This window comes from Ranitomeya variabilis, chromosome 2, assembly GCF_051348905.1.
Source record: "Ranitomeya variabilis isolate aRanVar5 chromosome 2, aRanVar5.hap1, whole genome shotgun sequence".
NCBI classification, from domain to species: domain Eukaryota; kingdom Metazoa; phylum Chordata; class Amphibia; order Anura; family Dendrobatidae; genus Ranitomeya; species Ranitomeya variabilis.
In genome coordinates, this window is record NC_135233.1 from 1,062,915,749 (window position 1) to 1,062,940,103 (window position 24,355).

General features: G+C 40.3%; 1 protein-coding gene across 1 annotated transcript in view; it reads right to left on the reverse strand.

The window, feature by feature from the left end:
• Nucleotides 1–735: 735 nt before the first annotated feature.
• FKBP1B (FKBP prolyl isomerase 1B) overlaps nt 736–24,355 on the reverse strand; it is a 60,951-nt gene continuing 37,331 nt past the window's right edge. The window contains exons 3-4 of the mRNA XM_077291527.1: nt 14,731–14,843; nt 736–3,474 (exon numbers count right to left, since the gene is read on the reverse strand). Of these exons, the coding sequence (XP_077147642.1) occupies nt 3,346–3,474; nt 14,731–14,843 (242 nt within the window). The 3' untranslated portion in view covers nt 736–3,345. The remainder of the gene's footprint in view (nt 3,475–14,730; nt 14,844–24,355) is intronic.

Sequence of the window (24,355 nt, forward strand, 5' to 3'; positions counted from 1 at the left end):
CAGCTTTTATCCTGGGAGAGGGATCATGTTAGGTCCCAAAAGAGTAGGTCGCCTTGTCGCTGGCTGTTGGGCACACATGGCTTGGCCAATTTATGCGCTGTCTTCATTTTTAACTTCTTTTCTACAGCAGTAATGCAATTCCAATTTTATATATTCAATGTTTACATACATAAAGAGTCTACAGATAATTTCTCGACTTTTCCATCTTGGTGCTGCAATTTCAAAATAGAGGAGTGAATAAGCACAGCATTTGGGTCCTACTAGTGACATGGTGGGTCTTCACTTTAGGGTGCCCCTAAAACATGTCAAACTGATATTAAATATGGCTCCATGTGACACATTCATAAACTCTAAATGTTCTCATTTTGAAGGCCACCAATTATCTTTCTACCATTTTAACTAATTTTCTCTGTTTCAGCTGAAGTGTGGGCTTACATCTTCCAGCAGGAGGTGCATGGTAAAAGTCACACCGGGGTTCCTTTTGCCAGGCTGACCACAACCTAAAGGGTTTGTCTCCTCCTTGTAGGACATTTTGAGAAAACAGAGGAAAAAGCTATAGAAAGAGACCACCCATCCATAAGTAGGGATCGGAGAGCCACTACAAATAGTGTCTGCTCCAAAAATCCAGGTACACCGGCGAATTATGGAAAAAAGGCCAAACAAAAAAAAAAAGAAATTTGCAATAGTTTCAACAAAAGTTAAAGAAAACCACAAACCACACCAACAAAGCAAAGATGATTTTTCTTAAAATTTATTCTTCTTTGTAATATATATATATAGATCTGTATATATGTAGTTAAAGGAGAGGCTCTCTTTAGATCAGCAGCAAGCAAGACTTACAGGACTGAGTCGGTGTGATACAGCAGATAACCGTTAGCTAATGCCCATTTGTTTGCAGAATGTGCCGAGAACGTCCCCCGAGGGCCTCTATTCCTAAGTGTACTGTAAGGCAGTGGGCTTTATCCTATTATTTATTTTTATTTCTTTTTTTTGGAGTGTGAGTAACGCCACATGCAAATTAAAGGTTCTTGCTTCCAGTCGGAGCTTTAAAGTAAAAGAAAAAAAAAATTCCATCCCCCTGTCCCCACACACTTTTTAGGGAGTCATTTTGTTTGTTGAGCCAATGTTCATGGTTGAGCAGCAGTTTTTAATGACTGAACCCTGAGAAGTGAAGTTGTTGTAGTAGTTCTTACACATGGAAAGGATGGGGGTCCCCTTGTGTCCTACTCGTTCCTTTAATCATACCCAGAAGTGACTAATCAAAAATAGTCGAGAGAATGTGACCTCATCCACTGACACACTTACGTAGCCAAAAATGTGCCCTCATACCGGTAATGGGGGTCTCTATAATAACAGTTTCTAACCGATGGAACGGTTGTGACAAAAAGTCAAAAACATTTTTGGATCTTAAAAAAAAAAAAAAAACAATGAGAAAAGAAAAATTTTCTCCCAAAAACGTAATTGAGCTGGAATACCAAACACAACCCCAAAAGAGGAGTGGCACAGTTTTTTAGGGGGAAAAAAATACCCTTTTTGCGTATTTTTGGTAATAGGACAGAGTGATCTTACGTTTTGGAGTTTTAGGCGCTGATTTATGTACCAAAATAACAGGAGCTTTGGCTAACTTGGTGTTTTTCATGATGATTGACTCAACATACATAATGACAACTCGTAATAAAAACCTAGTTGCAAAAAAAAATCATTTACCCCACTGGAAGGAAATGCTTAACAAAATGTACAACTTAGAAAGTGTTATAGCCAAAACAGCAGACTTGTTTGTGGTTTTAGTAGTATTTTTCTTTTCTCTCTTTCCTTGTCTTCTTAGAAATCCATAAAGTTTTTAAATTTCAAGACAAAAAACACAGACACCACTTAAGAAAATAAAATGACAATAACAGCAATGGTCGCCCCTTCCTCGTCTTGAGGAGCGGATTAATAATTTTTTTGTGTATTTTTTTTTTATTTCCTCACATTTTTGTTTATTTTTTTATTTTTATTTTTTTTTACTTCTGGGCTGAGGCCAAGATCTGGGAAGATACTGTGATGAATGTATATATCTATATATAAAAAATAATAATAACAGGTAGTTTTCCTTAAGTCCCTTCAGAGAGGCAGTCCCTTTTGGCAAATTGTTGGAGGTATGGTACATTTTTTGTCTTCAATGCAGTACTAAAATTTCTTAATAAAAAGTTTAAAAAATTACATGCAAAAAAAAAAAAATTGTAATTTAACCGGACAGGGACATTTTTAAGCAAATTGGCCATACTGTAAAAAAAATAAAAAATATATAAATAAAAAATACTATACTTAGCAGAGTTTATGCATGACCAGGTCCATTGGCCATGACAGGAATCTCTGACCGTAGGACTTGAACCGTGAGACTCTTACCGGACGGCAATTGTGTCTTTACTCTTGGTTAGACGGTCTGGCGCAATGTCACATGTGTGCCATTCCGGCAAGATGACGTCACGCCAGGTGGGTTAGTCAAAAAAAGAGCTACAAATGCAGTCAGGTTTGAGGCGGTTCTCCCGGCTCCCGTTTGGCAGTCAGATTACTGTCGTGGTCGATGGACCAGTTTGTGCGACAGGTTCCCTACCAATTCTAATATTTAGTAACATAATTATAATACAATAAATTCAATAAAAACAAAATAATATATTTTTGAAGACTTTTTCTCTACTCATCTACATTTCTCGATGCCGTTTGATCTTCAATTTTTTTCGGGACTGCCTCTTTCAGCTGCCAAAGACTAGGACAACTTTAAGGATCAGCAGCAGATGGTTTTCAGTTCTGGCTTCAAACCGGCCACACGAGATACATTCATATTTTACTCAATTTGGGATGAAAGTTCACTCCAGCCTTATAAAGGGCCAAAGAATGTCGCCACCAAAAGATCACGACCCTATGGACGCTTTATCAACAGTAAAAAGTTGTGTTCCGTAACTTTGAGGAATGTATGTTATTTGGAAGGTCTTTGTATATCTCGAGTATGAGCCGATTATCTGAGCATCATTGATCTAGATGAAAGAGATGTGATGGGAGATCAATGAGTCCTTCATATCTCAATGACCTTGGTAAGAGCTTGCTAAGATTGACCTAGGTTAGAAGACCATAGATTTTGTAGTCCTGTCATAATGCCAGAGAAGACTGCAAAGAAAGCCAATGCAGTCTGCTTTGGCCATGGTTTATTGTGAAGACTTGTGTGGCCCCTTTCTACTGAAGTTGCCCTATTTAAGCTTGTTGACTTCTCCAGCAGTGTGGATGGTGGTGGTGGAGGTGGTCAGTTAAAGGAAGAGGTGGATAATGGTTTTGGAGATCTTGTTTTCAGCCTGCCTGTGAATACATTCACTCAATTTTCAACAGCTCCACATCAAAAAGCAAGGTAGCGTTGGGCGGGATGACTCCGGGGTGTCCAGTGGCTCCATACGCAACATCCGGTGTGCAAGTCAATTTTGCTCGTTGACCCAAACTCATCTGAAAAATGGGAAAGACAAGTAAAAATTCAGTCTGTACAAGAGAAATAATTGAAGTAGATTTACAGTGGCACCTGAAAGATTATGACCCATTCAGAATTTTTCAGATTTCAGCATAAATGTGCCTTAAAACTACATCATATTTTCACACAAGTCCTAAAAGTAGATAATGAGAACCAAATCAAAGAAATTAAAAAAAAAATAATTAGACTTTGCAATTTTTTATATTCTTAGATTATCCTAATTTTTTAAATGAGGATGAGTCTGAGTGGCAAAAGAACCTTTGATTTCAGTATTTTGTGTGACCGACTTGTGCAATAATTACTGCATCCAAACATTTCTGATAGTTGTTCACTAGTCCTTCACATTGGCTTGGACCAATTTCCCATTCGTGACACTACCACTACCGAGTTTTAGAGATTTATGAGGTTTTTATGCTGTCATGCAGGGTTTTTCTTCCACCAAACATTATTCTTCTCATTTAAACTAAACGCTCTATTTTGGTCTCATTTGTCTACAACACATTGTTCCAATATCTTTCTGGCCTCTCCAGGTGATTTTTAGCAAACTGCAGACAGACGACAATGATCTTTTTAGACAGCAGTGGCTTTCTCCTTGTAATCATGCTATGTACACCATTGTTGTTTAGTGTCTTCCAGATGGTGGACTCATGAACAGTAACATTGGCCTTTAGTTGCTCAGAGGTTACCTTGGGTTCCTTTGGGACATTGCAGACTATATTAATCCTCGCTCTTGGAGTAATCTTTCTAGGCCAAACAAGATCGACCAAACAAGGCAAACCCTAACTGTTCCACCACCCCAACCACTCCATATACCAGACCTCTGCCCTTCCTTAATAACCTCCCTCTCCAACATCACTGAAGGAGAGCTTACTTTTTTCCAAATCGCACCTCACCACCTGTGCACTTGACCCCATCCCCTCCCACCTGCTCCCCAACCTCACTAACATGCTCATTCCAGCCCTAACTCATCTCTTCAACCTATCGCTATCTTATGGTACCTTCCCCTCTGCCTTCAAACATGCCACCATCACACACATCCTCAAAAAAACTAACCTTGACCCAACTGCTATGCCCAGCTACCGCCCCATATCACTGCTCCCATTTGCTTCAAAACTCCTTGAGCAGCATGTCCATGCTCAAATTTCCTCCCACCTCTCATCTAACTCTCTCCTTGACAACCTCCAATCTGGCTTCCGCCCCCACCACTCCACCGAAACTGCTCTGACCAAAATTACTAATGACTTAGTCACAGCCAAAGCTAACAGACAGTTCTCCATCCTCCTCCTTCTTGACCTGTCCTCTGCTTTCGACACAGTCGATCACTGCCTACTGCTACAGATTCTTTCTTCCCTTGGCATCAAGGACCTTGCCCTGTCCTGGATTGCCTCATACCTTTCCGACCGCACATTTAGTGTTTTCCACTCCCACACCCCCTCCTCATCCCACCCTCTCTCTGTTGGAGTCCCTCAAGGCTCTGTCCTAGGGCCCCTACTTTTTTCCATCTATACCCTTGGCCTAGGACAACTTATAAAGTCCCATGGCTTCCAGTACCACCTGTATGCGGACGACACTCAGATCTACCTCTCTGGCCCAGATGTCACCTCTCTGCTGTCCAGAATCCCGAAGTGTCTGTCAGCCATATCCTCCTTCTTCACCTCTCGCTTCCTAAAACTCAATGTAGACAAAACCGAACTCATCATCTTTCCCCCCTACCTGACCTATCTATTATGGTAAACGGCATCACGCTCTCTCCCCCACCTGAAATCCGCTGCCTCGGGGTAACTCTCGACTCTGCCCTGTCCTTCAAACCGCACGTCCAGACTCTTGCCACCTCCTGTCGCCTCCAACTCAAAAATATTGCCAGAATACGTCCCTTCCTCAGCCCACAATCTACCAAAACTCTTGTGCATGCCCTCATCATCTCCCGCCTCGACTACTGCAACACCCTCCTCTGTGGCCTCCCCGCTAACTCTCTTGCACCACTCCAGTCTGTCCTCAACTCTGCTGCCCGGCTAATCCACCTCTCTCCTCGCTACTTCCCTGCTTCTCCTCTCTGCAAATTTCTCCACTGGCTCCCAATTCCCCAACGAATCCAGTTCAAACTACTAACACTGATCTACAAAGCCATTCACAACCTGTCCCCTCCCTATATCTCTGAATTAATCTCCCAATACCTTCCCTCACGTAATCTCCGATCCTCCCAAGACCTCCTACTCTCCTCCACACTTATTCGTTCCTCACACAACCGCCTCCAAGATTTCTCCCGAATATCCCCCATCCTCTGGAATTCCATGCCTCAACACGTCCGACTATCCACCACCCTCGGATCCTTCAGACGGAACCTGAAAGCCCATCTCTTCAAGAAAGCCTACAGCCTGCAATAACCATTCTGCCGCCTCTCCATCGCCAGAGCAGCCGCCTCACCACCGCCAGAGCTGCAGCACCTCTGACCTTCTGTCTCTTCCCCACTATCCCATAGAATGTAAGTCCGCAAGGACAGGGTCCTCTCTCCTCTATACCAGTGTGTCACTGTAAACGTGTTTACTGTAATTGATATCTGTAACTCTGTATGTAACCCCTTTCTCATGTACAGCACCATGGAATTAATGGTGCTATATAAATAAATAATAATAATAATAATAGGCCGAACAGTCCTGGGAAAGATAATAATGGTGTTGAATTTCTCTAATTTGTACACTCTCTGTGGATTTGTGGAGTCAAACCGTTTTAGACATGGTTTTGTAACCTTTTCCAGTCTGATGAGCATCAACAACTCTTTTTCTGAGTTCCTCAGCAATCTCTCCTTAATTTATTTCATGTTATAATTTCACAAACGTGTTGTAAAGATCAGACTTTTTAAGACTCCTGTACATTAAATAAGGGACGTCCATTCATATTAGTCCGAGATTAGACCGCAATACATAGACTTGCTACGGGTCTCATGACCTGAGTGCGTCAGCTTCATAAAAATAGATGAAGCTCTCACGCATGGGTCGGGAGATCCATGCCTGTCTGTGCAATGTGGTATGATCTCAGATCAACTTGTAACAACGTCTAAATGCACCCTAGATCAGGTTGCCCACTCTCACCGGATTGTCATCCCATTTATCGAAAACCCCAAACTCTAATTTCATCTTCAAATTATTTGCTAATCCTAACGTTTCGCTTACTTTTTCCACTCACAGACTTGGATATTGGATGATTTTCCTCATTTAAAAGCTTTGACTCGTTTGTTTGATTTGGTTCTCTTCATCTACCTTTAGGACTTGTGGGAAAATCAAATGTAGTTTTAGGTCAAATTTATGTAAACATATGGAAAATTCTGACTAGTTTGCAAACTTTCAAGCACCACAGTATTTGTTTCCCATTGCAACCCATACAGATGATGGGTATGGGATATAGTATTTTTTGTGCACTCATAGATTTGAATAAGTATTATCTGAAATACAGAAGAGAGTAGCACATTATGTAATTTTTTTTAGAGCAGATATTCATTCAGTGTAAAAAAACAACAACGGTCACCTCAACAGCTCTATTTAATAAAATTGATCCTCGTGCTGAAAGTTTTTTTTTACGGACCGAAATTACATTTGTGTGAATGTATCCTTACAAAAATAAGAACTTTATGCTTTTTTTTTTAAAGATTTTTCCGCTTTTCCACAATAAAAACACTATAGGTATAAATTCACCATGACTGGAATAAGATGCACTAAATTGATTAAGAAGTGCACACCTCTTAAATATTTTGGCAGATGCTCAGAAAATGAATTCCGGCCATGCGAGTATTTTACTGAATTAATTTACGCCATTCTCTGGTGTAAATGAGAGTAAAGTAAAATTTTTTCTTTTTTTTAATTGACAGAAATCATTAAAAATATAAAAAAGTGTAATTGTTCTACAGTAGGTTTTTATTGTGCACAAATAATCTTCCTTTTATTCTTTAGAATAAGCCCCCAAAAAAGCATTTTTTGCTTTTAAATCTTGGATTTTTTTTTAGATGACTTCAACACTGATTCCTCTGATCACTCATTTATTATATTATATCTGATCACTCATATATATTGCACTGCAATAATTCTCTATTGCACTGTATTATGTCTGTTACTGTAAATCTAACAGGCTGCCTATTAGACCCTGCCTTTGTCCAACCGCTTAGACGCTGCGATCGGCATTGAAAGCAGCATCTACGGGGTTAAACAGCAGGTGTATGAGTTCTCCCGAATCCTTGCTGCTAGAGCAATGTGTTGGCCGTATAATACAGCAAGCACCCATAAAAGTTGGCACAGATCTTACCGCCAACATGTAATAGTACATGGCTTACGGGAATTGAATAGTTCCCACGACATACTATTATGTCATGGAAGGGAAGGGGATAATGGTTGAAGAAAACCCACACCAATTCCGCCATTGTTTTCTGGGGACTTCTTTTTACTATATTATCGTAATAACATTTTATCTTTAGTGTGCATCTTGTTATTAAGGCAGTGATACCAAACATGCATTTTTTTAGAACTTCACGTGGAATTTTAATTGGAAATAGTGATTTTTGCATTTTTTCTAAATTTTTACTATTTTTAATCAGCTTAATTATAGTATTATCATTATTGTTATTATTACTGTTAATATTATTTTGTTTCAAGTCCCACTATGCGACTTGAAAGTGCAATCCTTTGACTGACTCAGTAATACCCTGCAATACCGCTGTATTACAGTGTACTATTTGCTGCCAGAGACTGCAAACCCTAAAAGGCAAATATAGCTTATAGAAACAGGGGCTTTCTTCCCTGCGGTGGTAACCCAACTTCATCCCCCCCTCCGATTGTATCAAGGGGTGCCAATGATGTGAAAGAGGGAGCACCCTCCCTCTGTTAAACTTCTCAGAGGCTTCTATTAACCACAACATCTAGGGGGGTTACATAACCAGGATCAGAGTTAACTCCGATCCCACCGAATGAAGCAGGGTATCAGCTGTATTTCACAGCTATGGATGGTAGCCACACAGTTCCCGAGTCCTATTGTAGTGAACCAAGAGCTTATATCCCCTGCACTGTAATAATGAGATGACCCTGCTGACTCTGTCTCTGTCTACACAGCAAAGCTTAACAATGAGCAATAACATCAGGAATCATCAGACTATCATGTCTGCTCCAGTTAGTAAAAACCTGAATATTTCAAGATTTTTTATGCAGATAGTCACATGAAAAAATATGCTTACAATAAAAAGAACGCTAGTTACACCATAGGAACAATTAGCCAATTTAGGCAGTTCTTTCCCACCAGCTATATTTGATCTTGTAGTTCTGACTGAAGAAATGCGTTTGGCTTTCTATAAAAAGCATCTCAGCCGCCAGTCACTCATGAATCATAGGCTTCTTATAATATCGGGAGACGTCCAGGCTATAATGAGGTCGAGATGAAAATACACATAGGCAGGACGTAACGTATTTTATGCGATGATGTAAAAATAGCAGCATCATTTATATTGGTGTGACATTGGGGGCAGGAGGCGCGCAGCCATCGCTCTATATACAGGACAAATTAACGTCTTCTCAAAGCTCAGCAAACTACGAGAATAATTTTGACACACGAAAGCCCAAGGCGAGCGACACAGTCACATCCGTCTCTAGATAACAGGATGTCAATGAATGGAGTTCAGCATTCCCTATGTAAGGGATCATGTTCGGTGTCTGGGCGCCTGTGAGGCAGGATTGCTCCCTCAATAATTAGGGATTCTATTTCCTTTTTGTGCATTATTCTACATGCCAATATACACTGCTCAAAAAAATAAAGGGAACACTTAAACAACACAATGTAACTCCAAGTCAATCACACTTCTGGGAAATCAACCTGACCATTTCTCTGTTCTCATCATTTTTGGCTGTTGTTTTGGTCACTTTTTCATTGTGTCATTGCTCTCACCCCTAAAGGTACAGTAGTATGAGGTAGTGTCTACAACCCACAGTTACATGGTTACATAGTTATTAAGGTTGAAGGAAGACTTTAAGTCCATCTAGTTCAACCCATAGCCTAACCTAACATGCCCTAACATGTTGATCCAGAGGAAGGCAAAAAATACCCATGTGGCAAAGAGTAACTCCACCATGGGGAAAAAAATTCCTTCCCGACTCCACATACGGCAATCAGACTAGTTCCCTGGATCAACGTCCTATCAAGGAATCTAGTGTATATACCCTGTAACATTATACTTTTCCAGAAAGGCATCCAGTCCCCTCTTAAATTTAAGTAATGAATCACTCATTACGCGTCTGTTATTATGCTTAAACCTTCTTTCCTCCAGACCTGTCTCAGGTCTATGATTAAAAAGATCATCAGAAAGGTCTTTGTACTGTCCCCTCATATATTTATACATTAACATAAGATCACCCCTTAGCCTTCGTTTTTCCAAACTAAATAGCCCCAAGTGTAATAACCTATCTTGGTATTGCAGACCCCCCAGTCCTCTAATAACCTTGGTCGCTCTTCTCTGCACCTGCTCCAGTTCAGCTATGTCTTTCTTATACACCGGAGACCAGAACTGTACACAGTATTCTAAGTGTGGTCGCACTAGTGACTTGTATAGAGGTAAAATTATGTTCTCCTCATGAGCATCTATGCCTCTTTTAATACATCCCATTATTTTATTTGCCTTTGAAGCAGATGCCTGACACTGGCCACTGAATATGAGTTTGTCATCCACCCATATACCCAGGTCTTTTTCATTGACGGTTTTGCCCAGAGTTTTAGAATTAAGCACATAGTTATACATCTTATTACTTCTACCCAAGTGCATGACCTTACATTTATCCCCATTAAAGCTCATTTGCCATTTATCAGCCCAAGCTTCTAGTTTACATAAATCATCCTGTAATATAAAATTGTCCTCCCCTGTATTGATTACCCTGCAGAGTTTAGTGTCATCTGCAAATATTGAAATTCTACTCTGAATGCCCCCTACAAGGTCATTAATAAATATGTTAAAGAGGGCCCAATACTGACCCCTGTGGTACCCCACTACTAACCGCGACCCAGTCCGAGTGTGCTCCATTAATAACCACCCTTTGTTTCCTATCCCTGAGCCAGCTCTCAACCCACTTGCACATATTTTCCCCTATCCCCATTATTCTCATTTTATGTAACAACCTTTTGTGTGGCACCGTATCAAAAGCTTTTGAAAAGTCCATACACACTACATCCACTGGGCTCCCTTGGTCCAGTCCGGAACTTACCTCTTCATAGAAGCTGATCAAATTAGTCTGACAGGAACGGTCCCTAGTAAACCTGTGCTGATACTGGGTCATGAGGTTATTCCTCTTCAGATACTCCAGTATAGCATCCCTTAGAATGCCCTCCAGGATTTTACCCACAGTAGAGGTTAAGCTTACTGGCCTATAATTACAGAGTTCAGTTTTTGTCCCCTTTTTGAATATTGGCACCACATTTGCTATACGCCAGTCCTGTGGTACAGACCCTGTTATTATGGAGTCTTTAAAGATTAAAAATAATGGTCTATCAATGACTGTACTTAATTCCTGCAGTACTCGGGGGTGTATCCCATCCGGGCCCGGAGATTTGTCAATTTTAGTGATTTTTAGCCGCTGCCGTACTTCCTGCTGGGTTAAGCAGGTAACATTTAATTGGGAATTTTTATCACTAGTCATATTGGCTGCCATGGGATTTTCTTTTGTAAATACTGATGAAAAAAAGTCATTTATCATATTGGCTTTTTCCTCATCCTCATCCACCATTTCACCCAGACTATTTTTAAGGGGGCCAACACTATCATTTTTTAATTTCTTACTATTTATGTAGTTAAAGAATATTTTGGGATTATTTTTACTCTCTCTGGCAATGAGTCTCTCTGTCTCAATCTTTGCTGCCTTGATTTGCTTTTTACAGAATTTATTTAATTTTTTGTATTTATTTAATGCCTCCTCACTACCTACTTCCTTTAATTCTCTAAATGCTTTCTTTTTGTCACTTATTGCGCCCCTTACAGCTCTATTTAGCCATATTGGTTTCCTCCTATTTCTAGTATGTTTATTCCCATACGGTATATACTGTGCACAGGTCCTATCCAGGATGGTAATAAACGTCTCCCATTTTCTTTGTGTATTTTCATGTCTCAGGATATCGTCCCAGTTAATTGCACCAAGATCCTCTCTCATCCGTTGGAAATTTGCCCTCCTGAAGTTTAGTGTCCTTGTCACCCCTCTACTACACATCTTATTAAAGGATACACGAAAACTTATTATTTTGTGATCACTATTCCCCAAGTGACCCCCAACCCTTATATTTGCTATGCGGTCTGGCCTGTTGGTTAATATTAGGTCTAGCAGTGCCCCCCTTCTTGTTGGGTCCTGAACCAGTTGTGAAAGGTAATTGTCTCTCATAGTTGTCAAAAACCGATTACCTTTGCTGGAACTGCAGGTTTCTGTTCCCCAATCTATTTCAGGGTAGTTGAAGTCCCCCATAATAATGACTTCTCCTTGAGTTGCAGCTTCATCTATTTGCTTTACGAGGATGTTCTCCATTGCTTCCATTATTTTTGGAGATTTATAACAAACCCCCTATCAGTAATTTATTTTTTCCCCCTCCCCTTATCTCCACCCACAGGGACTCTACATTTTCATTAAATTCACCTATATTATCACGCAGGATGGGTTTTAAGGACGATTTTACATATAGACACACCCCACCCCCTCGCTTATCTGTACAGTCATTTCTGAAAAGGCTATAGCCCTGCAAGTTAACAGCCCAGTCATGGCTCTCATCCAGCTATGTTTCAGATATCCCCACCATGTCATAATTATGCTCCAACAACATTAGTTCTAATTCGTCCATTTTGTTGGCGAGGCTTCTGGCATTAGTATACATGCACTTGATGTTCCTCTCTGTACCTCTATTCTTTCTTAAATTATTAACTGTTCTAACCCCACCTCCCATGCCACCGCCACCCCCAACTTCCTTATTTGTGCCCAGGTCTCTATCTGCACTATCTTCCCCTCCTATAAATTGAATACCCTCCCCCCAATCCCTAGTTTAAACACTCCTCCAACCTTCTAGCCATTTTCTCCCCCAGCACAGCTGCACCTTCCCCATTGAGGTGCAGCCCATCCCTAGCATAGAGCCTGTAGCCAACTGAGAAGTCAGCCCAGTTCTGCAGGAACCCAAACCCCTCCTTCCTACACCAATTCTTGAGCCACTTATTAACCTCCCTAATCTCCCGTTGCCTCTCTGGCGTGGCACGTGGTACAGGCAGTATTTCAGAAAATACCACGTTGGAGGTCCTTGCTTTCAGCTTGCAGCCTAATTCCCTGAAATCATCTTTAAGGACCTTCCACCTACCTCTAACTTTGTCATTTGTGCCAATGTGCACCATGAGTGCTGGGTTCTCACCAGCCCCTCCCAGTAATCTGTCCACCCGATCAGCGATGTGTCGGACTCGAGTGCCAGGTAGGCAGCACACTGTTCGATCCCTGTCTTTGTGACAGATTGCCCTATCTGTTCCCCTAATAATTTAGTCCCTCACTACCAGCACCTGTCTGGCCTGCCCTGCTCTCCTATTTCCCTCCTTACTGGAGCAGTCCCTCCTCCGGCTTTCAGAGGACATGCCTGGCTGCAGCAGTGCTACCCCTGTACTGGCATCCCCCTCATCTGCCAACTTAGCAAACTTGTTAGGGTGTGCCAGATCATGACTAGCCTCCTTGGCACTCTTCCCTTTACCCCGCTTCCTAAATGTCACCCAGCTTGCTACTTCACTGTCCTGCAGCTCCATCCTACCATCCCCCCCTCATCTATCCCATTGAGCATCTGCTCAGTGAGCAGAAGACTCCTTTCCATGTTGTCAATGGATCAGTAGTTGATCGGATGATGCAGCTCATCCAGTATGGCACATCAATGCGAGCTCTAGCAAGTAGGGTAGTTGTGTGTGTCAGCACAGTGTCCAGAGCATGGAGCAGATATTAGGAGACAGGATAGTGTACCAGGAGACGTGGAGGGGGCCATAGGAGGGCAACAACCAAGCATCAGGACCGCTACCTACTCCTTTATGCAAGGAGGAACAGTGCCAGAGCCCTGCAAAATGACTTCCAGCAGGCCAATAACATCCATGTGTCTGCTCAAACTGTCAGAAACAAACTCCATGAGGGTGGTATGAGGGCCCGACATCCACAAGTGCGTGTTGTGCTTACAGCCCAACACCATGCAGGGCGATTGGCATTTGCCAGAGAACACCAAGATTGAAAGATTCGACATTGGGGCCCTGTGCTCTTCACGGATGAGAGCAGATTCACACTGAGCACATGTGACAGACGTGACAGTGGAGAAAGTTCTGCTGCCTGCAACATCCTCCACCATGACCGGCTTGGCAGACGGTCAGTAATGGTGTGGGGTAGCATTCCTTTGGAGGGCCGCACGGCCCTCCATGTGCTAGCCAGACGTACCGTGACTGCCATTAGGTACCAGGATGAGATCCTCAGACCCATTGTGAGACCATATGCAGGTGCAGTGGGCTCTGGGTTCCTTCTGATGCAGGACAATGCCAGACCTCATGTGGCTGAAGTGTGTCAGCAGTTCCTGCATGATGAAGGCATCTAATCCAATCGAGCACATTTGGGACATCATGCTCGCTCCATCCACAAATGCCATGTTGCACCACAGACTGTCCAGGAGTTAACTGATGCTTTAATCCAGGTCTGGGAGGAGATCTCTCAGGAGAACATCCGCCTCATCAGGAGCATGCCCAGGCATTGTAGAGAGGTTATACAGGCATGTGGAGGCCACACACACTACTGAGCTTCAATTCCTTGTCTTGACACATTTCTACTGAAGTTAGATCAGCCTGTAATTTGTTTTTCCACTCTGATTTTGATTATTCATTGTGGAATGCGTTGAGAACAATAAAACATAAAAATGATCAATGTAAATCAAAATTAATATCCCATGGAGGTCTAGATTTGGAATGATAAAGATTTGCAACCAAAATATTTCACTCAGTGATATCTAAGATGTGGTATTTAAGTGTTCCCTCTATTTTTTTGAGTAGTATAGTTACTGACCAAGTGCTTTACATAGGAAAAATCATTGTTTTCTGTTTTCAAAGACTTTGTATGAAATTGGAAAAAAAGAAAAAAAAGTGTCCCAAAACAGCACCATTTTTGTCCATGTTTTTCACTAGATTTTACACTGTCTGCCAAGCTACAGGTGGAATTGAGGGTTTGCAGGATGTAGCGTACCTGCGCAATACCGTCATCCCATCCTTTAATCACTTCCTGCCGTCCTAACCGAAATTTGAAAGGCTTGTTTCGGTCTCTGGATGAGTCAAACTTCTTCCCATTTTGCAGCATACCTGAAAACATAAATTAAAAATTTTTTTTTTTTAGAAAATTTGTTTCAAAATACCCTCCTAAACATTGAAATTGTGACGCCAGAAAGAAAAAGTCGTGGAATAATGGAAATCACAAGATGGATAGACATTTTACCGATTTGCAAATTATGAAATAATGGAAACATTTTTTTCAAAACATCTTGTTTTATTCAGCATGGAGTATTAGCCAAGTGCAGAAATCCCCACACTTACAGCCTCGGCCGCTATCACTGAGGTTACCAATGGCCGTCTGAGGAATGTTCAGCTGCTAAATGTACTTGGGTAAATCATCAAGATCTGCTGCTGACAGCTCCCTCTGCTACTGCCAACGAATGATGTCCTAGATGTGATCGATGGGAGACAAGTCTGGAGACGCTGCAGACCATGGTAGCACATTTAGACCACACAGGCTGCTCATATTATCACAAGCAACATGTGGCCTGGAGTTGTCACACTGAAAAATGGCTCCTAGGACACTTTAGAGAAATAGCCATACCACTGGTTCCACCACCAAATCAATGTAACGCCGGGCTGAGTGTACCCTGAACAAAGACTAGAGGGATCCATCTACAGTTCATTATACCACCCGACAAAGAAATCCCGGGCATAAAACCAGTGAGTAGTAGTGTCACTGGTCAGAAAAAAAATCACACAATGAAAAAAATAGCACTGTTAGATGTTATCAATGAAGACACTAACTACAATTATCTAAAAATCTATAACTATTATAATACTTTCCTATGTACAAGAATATAACTACTATAATACTGCTCCTATATACAAGAATATAACTACTATAATACTGCCCCTATGTACAAGAATATAACTACTATAATACTATTCCTATGTACAAGAATATAACTACTATAATACTGCTCCTATATACAAGAATATAACTACTATAATACTGCCCCTATGTACAAGAATATAACTACTATAATACTGCCCCTATGTACAAGAATATAACTACTATAATACTGCTCCTATGTACAAGAATATAACTACTATAATACTGCCCCTATGTACAAGAATATAACTACTATAATACTGCCCCTATGTACAAGAATATAACTACTATAATACTGCTCCTATGTACAAGAATATAACTACTATAATACTGCCCCTATGTACAAGAATATAACTACTATAATACTGCCCCTATGTACAAGAATATAACTACTATAATACTACCCCTATGTACAAGAATATAACTACTATAATACTGCTCCTATATACAAGAATATAACTACTATAATACTGCCCCTATGTACAAGAATATAACTACTATAATACTGCCCCTATGTACAAGAATATAACTACTATAATACTGCTCCTATGTACAAGAATATAACTACTGTAATACTGCTCCTATGTACAAGAATATAACTACTATAATACTGCCCCTATGTACAAGAATATAACTACTATAATACTGCTCCTATGTACAAGAATATAACTACTATAATACTGCTCCTATGTACAAGAATATAACTACTATAATACTGCACCTGTGTACAAGAATATAACTACTATAATACTACCCCTATGTACAAGAATATAACTACTATAATACTGCTCCTATGTACAAGAATATAACTACTATAATACTGCCCCTATGTACAAGAATATAACTACTATAATACTGCTCCTATGTACAAGAATATAACTACTATAATACTGCCCCCATGTACAAGAATATAACTACTATAATACTGCTCCTATGTACAAGAATATAACTACTATAATACTGCTCCCTATGTACAAAAATATAACTACTATAATACTGCCCTATGTACAAGAATATAACTACTATAATACTGCTTCAGGTCTTTCATTACTTAATTCTCAGGACTGACATACATTGTGAGATACGTTAATGACAGCAGAACACGCTCTGTATAAATTGTAATGTTACCTTCCCCCAATAGGGGGCATTACTTGATAGCTTGTGGTTGTCAGCGGTCATGATGCACAGTACACATTACCCTGCACTGTTTTTAGAGGAGAGAGATGAATCACGTTTCGCTCACTATGAGGTTTACGTTGGAAGAGGTTACAATATCACTGTACGTGTCACATTTTCCGTCGCTCTGGCTCCTATCATCAGGAGGACACCGCTCCTCCTTTTACTGCAGTTTTATAAGTCTGGCAGTCAGGCCAAAGAGGTAAAGCAGACAACATCTTCCTGAATAACAGACTATGAACTTTCCATCTGGGAAGTTCACCGACACAACCCAGTTACAGAAAGTAAACTCCGCTGTCTCTGTGCAGACCCGCTACTACAGCTCCGTTGCCCTGCTTGTTAAATACGTTTTCTTGCACACTAATGCTGATCCCATTATTATTCCTATTGAACCTAAAAGGTCATAAAAAGTCATTGTAGCGGTATGCATGCTAAAACTGCCCATAGACAACACTTAGACCGCACAGTGGCACTTTGAAGTTTGTGACCCCTTTCGTATTTTCCATATTTCTACATAAATTTGACCTAAAACTACATCAGATTTTCACACAAGTCCGAAAAGTAAATAAAGAAAAGCAAATCTAACAAATTAGTCCAAATTATCGGACTTTGTCATTTTTTTATTGAGGAAAATTATCCGATATCACATTTCGTCCTTAGTTACGTAGAGGAAACTATGTAACTAAGGACAGCACTATACATAATAAGTGAGTACACTATATAATAGGGGACTGTGCTATACATAATAAATGAGTACACTATATACTAAGGGTCTGTGCTATACATAATAAGTGAGTACACTATATACCGTACTAAGGGACTGTGCTATACATAATAAATGAGTACACTCTATACTAAGGGACTGTGCTATACATAATAAGTGAGTACACTATATACTAAGGGACTGTGCTATACATAATAAATGAGTACACTCTATACTAAGGGACTGTGCTATACATAATAAGTGAGTACACTCTATACTAAGGGACTGTGCTATACATAATAAGTGAGTATGCTATATACTAAGGGACTGCAACGGAGGTATGTCCACCCCTGATTTGAGGTTTTTATGCTGTAATGAAGGGTTTTTCTGTTTCTAAACATAATGCTTATCTATTAAACCAAATTACTCTTATTTTGGTCTTATCCAGCCATTAAACATTATTCCAATATCTTTCTGTTTTATCCCGTAGATCTTTAGCAGATGTAGATGTGCAGCAATGTTCTTTCTGGGGAGTAGTGGCTTTCTCTTTGTAATCCTGCCATACATACCATTCTGTGTCTTCCTGATGGAGGACTCCTACAGGTTAACATTGGCTAATGTGAGAGAATCCTTTAGTTGCTTAGAGATTACCTTTGGTTCCTTTGTGGAATATTATACATATAGGAAACTCTCCAAATCCTCCTCAAATCCATCTCCTTTCTACTCAGTATGCACTCAAAAAAATTAATCAGATGCAGTGTGCACATGCCGTTAACTAGCATTCCCACCCATGTAAGGTATCTACAGCTGACAACTATTACAAGACATCTGCTCTCTAAACCCTAATACCTGTAGATTGTAAATGTCCCTACACATACCTTAGATTAAAACTGGCCAAACCCACTGATTTTGGTGGGGCCATCGGACCATGTAAATATAGACCTGCTAACTCCTCATCTGTTGGGGAGAAAGTTAGGAGCCCCCTATTCACATTAGAAAGATAGTGGATACTGAATTTCAAAGGCCCATCCTTTTGTTTCTCTGAGAGTAAGCTGTTAGACAGGCAGTGAATGTCTCCACTCTCCCCATTTAAAACTCATCTATGGAAGTGTCAAGGTGAAAATATACTTTCTTATATACTTTTTGTACTTTTATATCTTATACTGTAAAACAATAAGTTTTTCCTATCTGCTTGCAAATGTAACTGTATTAAAGATGGCTGCCAGTGTTCATTCTTCACTTTAGTTTAGAGTCTGAAGGGTTAAGTTTCATTTCTTCTGAAATCGAAACTCAGGAATGTGAAGGAAGGAGAAATCACCGGGAGATGTCCGAACGAATCAGAAGGACTGAGCACTAGACGTATACTGCTTAAACCCCGCCTATTGCATTCCTTTTTAGTACCGTGTATTTGGAAAATAAAGTTCAGTTGCTGTGACCGTGGCTGACACATATAGTCACACGAGCATGCACTGAGATTGAACCAGCTACCTGTCTGACTCATTCTTACCCGGTACCACATGCTTATAGTTTAATTTGGAATGACTGGTGAATGAGGGTATATTGTCGTTACGACCCCGACAGAAGACTTGGGAGAGATTGGTGCCTTCCGAATTACTGTTTTAGGCGTAGTGGCACTTTAGGACCATGGTCCTGGTTCATTAAACACCAGAATTATGGTGTAAAATAGTTTGAAATGGAGCAAATTTTTTTACACAACTTGTAGTTACACCACAAAAGTTTAGCAACTGGAGTACATTGCTTACGGTATGTTCACACGTTGCGTTTTTGCAGCTTTTTTGATGCAAATGAGAAGCTGCTTTTTACAGCAATAGCAAAAGCTATGAGATTTCAGAAATCTCATGTATATGATTGCTTTTTTCCCCTGACTGAATTGGAAAACTTATTTTTTTCACAATAGAGAGCAATGAGAAAGTGCAAAAATGCTGCAAAAACCGCAACAATGTTTTTTTTTTGCTCTGCAATTTCTTAGCTTTATTTTTGCTGCTTTTTTTGGTGAATGAAACTAACTTTATTAAACATGTACTGTAGACAAATGGCACATATAAGCTTCACAAATGAAATCAGCAAAAAAGCAATGTGTGAACATAGCCTTACGCTGGTAGAACTGAATGATGACCCAACTTTATTAAGAGGCGCAGTCTTCTTTGGGTCAACTTACTGCAGTGGATTCTTCATCAAGACTGATATACAAATTACCAGTTGGGGGTCTATGTGTCTTGACTTGTCATATTTGCCTAGACTATAATGGCCACTCCCAAGCTTAGTGACCCTTCTCTGTCCAGGTTTGCATAGAAGTATTTTTTTCCAGTAGACAGGTATTGAAGGATGAGGAATTTGGATCGTTCTTCACGAGATCATGGTCTCCTATGAAGTGAAGGTTATGGTCTCATATGAAGTGAAGGTTATGGTCTCCTATGAAGTGAAGGTTATGGTCTCTTATGAAGTGAAGGTTATGGTCTCCTATGAAGTGAAGGTTATGGTCTCCTATGAATTGAATGTTATGGTCTCCTGTGAATTGAAGGTTATGGTCTCCTATGAAGTGACGGTTATGGTCTCCTGTGAAGTGAAGGTTATGGTCTTCTGTGAAGTGAAGGTTATGGTCTCCTATGAAGTGAAGATCAGGTCTCCTATGAAATGAAGGTCATGGTCTCGAATGAAATGAGGGCTATGGTCTCCTATGAAGTGAAGGTTATGGTCTTCTATGAAGTGAGGGTTATGGTCTCTTATGAAGTGAAGATTATGGTCTCCTATAAAGTGAAGATCAGGTCTCCTATTAAATGAAGGTCATGGTCTCCTATGAAATGAAGGTTATGGTCTCCTATGAAATGAAGGTTATGGTCTCCTATGAAGTGAAGATTATGGTCTATGAAGAGAAGATCATGGTCTCCTATGAAATGAAGGTTATGGTCTCCTATGAAATGAAGGTTATGGTCTCCTATGAAATGAAGGTTATGGTCTCCTATGAAATGAAGGTTATGGTGTCCTATGAAGTGAATGTTATGGTCTCCAATGAAGTGAAGGTTAAGGTCTCTTATGAAGTGAAGGTTATGGTCTTCTATAAAGTGAAGATCAGGTCTCCTATTAAATGAAGGTCATGGTCTCCTATGAAATGAAGGTTATGGTCTCCTATGAAATGAAGGTTATGGTCTCCTATGAAGTGAAGATTATGGTCTATGAAGAGAAGATCATGGTCTCCTATGAAATGAAGGTTATGGTCTCCTATGAAATGAAGGTTATGGTCTCCTATGAAATGAAGGTTATGGTCTCCTATGAAATGAAGGTTATGGTCTCATATGAAGTGAAGGTTATGGTCTCCTATGAAGTGAAGGTTATGGTCTCTTATGAAGTGAAGGTTATGGTCTCCTATGAAGTGAAGGTTATGGTCTCCTATGAAGTGAAGGTTATGGTCTCTTATGAAGTGAAGGTTATGGTCTCCTATGAAGTGAAGGTTATGGTCTCCTATGAATTGAATGTTATGGTCTCCTGTGAATTGAAGGTTATGGTCTCCTATGAAGTGACGGTTATGGTCTCCTGTGAAGTGAAGGTTATGGTCTTCTGTGAAGTGAAGGTTATGGTCTCCTATGAAGTGAAGATCAGGTCTCCTATGAAATGAAGGTCATGGTCTCGAATGAAATGAGGGCTATGGTCTCCTATGAAGTGAAGGTTATGGTCTTCTATGAAGTGAGGGTTATGGTCTCTTATGAAGTGAAGATTATGGTCTCCTATAAAGTGAAGATCAGGTCTCCTATTAAATGAAGGTCATGGTCTCCTATGAAATGAAGGTTATGGTCTCCTATGAAATGAAGGTTATGGTCTCCTATGAAGTGAAGATTATGGTCTATGAAGAGAAGATCATGGTCTCCTATGAAATGAAGGTTATGGTCTCCTATGAAATGAAGGTTATGGTCTCCTATGAAATGAAGGTTATGGTCTCCTATGAAATGAAGGTTATGGTGTCCTATGAAGTGAATGTTATGGTCTCCAATGAAGTGAAGGTTAAGGTCTCTTATGAAGTGAAGGTTATGGTCTTCATTTGAAGTGAAGGTTATGGTTTCCTATGAAGTGAAGGTTATGGACTCCTATGAAGTGAATATCATGGTCTCCTATGAAATGAAGGTTATGGTCTTCAATGAAATGAAGGTTATGATATCCTATGAAGTGAAGGTTATGGTCTCCTATGAAATGAAGGTTATGGTCTCCTATGAAGTGAAGATTATGGTCTCCTATGAAATGAAGGTTATGGTCTTCAATGAAATGAAGGTTATGATATCCTATGAAGTGAAGATTATGGTCTCCTATGAAATGAAGGTTATGGTCTCCTATAAAGTGAAGGTTATGGACTCCTATGAAGTGAAGATTATGGTCTCCAATGAAGTGAAGGTTATGATATCCTATGAAATGAAGGTTATAATCTCCTATGAAATGAAGGTTATGGTCTCCTACGAAATGAAGGTTATGGTCTCCTATGAAGTGAAGGTTATGGACTTATATGAAGTGAAGATCATGGTCTCCTATGAAGTGAAGATCATGGTCTTCTATGAAGTGAAGACTTGGGTCTCCTATGAAGCCTGACCTGTGGCTGAGCTTCACTGAAGCACTAAGAAGTTGGTGATGGGGGCCTTCAGCAACCTATTGGCTTCCCGCTATTGCTTTGCCCCACTGGGATTGTGCCAGTTTAATGTCACTGTCAGGGATCGATGGCAGCAATTATGTGGCAGTAGCGATCGGAGTAGCTCCATACACCCAATCTTCTCCATGATATAATATTGCGCAATAGAACGGGAAGCGAGTACATTTCAAAAGTATATCTTTAATGGCTACCATTAGGTCAAAATGAGCTCCCATAGTCAGATTTGGCACCACCGCTTTGCTTAGCAGAGTAATAAAGAGCTCCAGAATTTTCACCCTTTTGCTTTGCCCACACCACCAGGAAGACCAGACTGGTGGACATTAGCCTACATTGTCGGAGTGCATTAATGAGAATGTGACAATATTATTGTCTTTCGTTATTCTTGGATCCCTTAATAGGTTTACAAGAAGCTGATAAGAATGAATGAAATGAAAAAGTGGCATAAGACAGGAGGGGTAAAAATAGCCGAGGAATGCACAGTCTGGGAATGTTTATGGAGAGCATCATGACTGACAACCACTGCGGCAACTGCACTGTGTCTTCATCTGGGACCACAGTTGTCCAGGCCAGTGTGATGAGTGAGACCACCAAGACAAGTGCTCATATCCCAAGAGAAGGCTCCAGCAGAGAGGGAGGTGGGAAAATACTGATAACATGGAGCTAATAGATAATATTCTTCATGCAATTAGGTAATAACCAAAATTAAAGGACCATAAGTGAGTTACTACATTTTTGTTTTCTTTGAATCCAAAATGCTTTATATGCTTACGTAAAGGTAAAAATGTGTATAATATAAAACTGGCCTTTATTGGCAAACTGTTTCTCATTGTAATAGAATTGATTGGTCCCACCAGTTTGACAATGTTTCCCACTGAAATATAAGGGTAACGTGAATGGTCCGGTCAGTTGCTCTTGATATGGATCTACCATAAAGCCGGCTGGCACGGTGTTCCCACCTACAGACAATCTGACGTACGTTCCTTGCCTCTCTTGCTGCTTCTATGCCCATGAGCCTGCTGATCCAGCCAAATCAGATTAGTTCCTTTTCCAGAATTCAATAACGCTGCTCTTAATGTTTCTAGAAAATATGTATAATAGACACTAACGTAATTGAACAGCACTTAGGGTAGTCCAAGGAAACAGCATGACATCATTCATACACCATTAACTGGATAGTCAATGGTGAAGGGAAATAATTATATTATATGTAGGACTCCTTTGGGGAATAAAGTTTTTGAAACTTTTTTTATTGCATATATTACACAGGTCATGACTTGACAAGTCCTAGATGTAAAGTATCCAACATGTCGAGAACTCTGCTACCTATAATAAGTATAAAACTCTAATTATTACGCACCCGACACTGAAAATGCAACATGAAGAAGAAAAAGTCATGGAATTATGGAAATCACAGGATGGATACACATGCTAATGATCTGCAAATAATGAAAAAAATTGAACAAATTCTCAAAACATCTTGATTTACTCAGTCTAGAGTATGAGCCACGTGCAGAAATCCCCACACTTACAGCCTCGGCTGCTATCAGTGAGGTTATTAATGGTCGTCTGAGAAAGGTTCTAAATACACTTGGACAAATCCTCAAAATCCACCGCTGGCAGCTTCTGTGCAATTGCTGACCAATGACTCCCAGATGTGCTCGATGGGAGATAATTCCTGAGATGCTGCAGCCATGGGAGCACGTTTAGGCCATGCAGGCTGCTCACAGTAGTGTGAGCAACATGCAGCCTGGAGTTGTGTTGACAACCAGCTCTTGAAAAATTTTGACGTTCCCCCATGAAGGCTTCTACAACCTCCAGCTATCATTGCATCAAAGACAAAAGTGGGACTCATCGCTGAAGAGGCTAGACCTCAATTCCAGCCTCTGTTGCCATCTTGCTCTGCAACATGAAGTCAATGGACACCTGTAGCTGGACGTCTGGCACGTAGCCCAATGTTGAGCAAACACCGTCTTATAATACTGCCCCTATGTACAGGAATATTACTACTATAATACTGTCCCCTATGTACAAGAATATAACTACTATAATACTGCTCCTATGTACAAGAATATATCTACTATAATACTGCCCCTATGTACAAGAATATAACTACTATAATACTGCTCCTATGTACAAGAATATATCTACTATAATACTGCCTCCTATGTACAAGAATA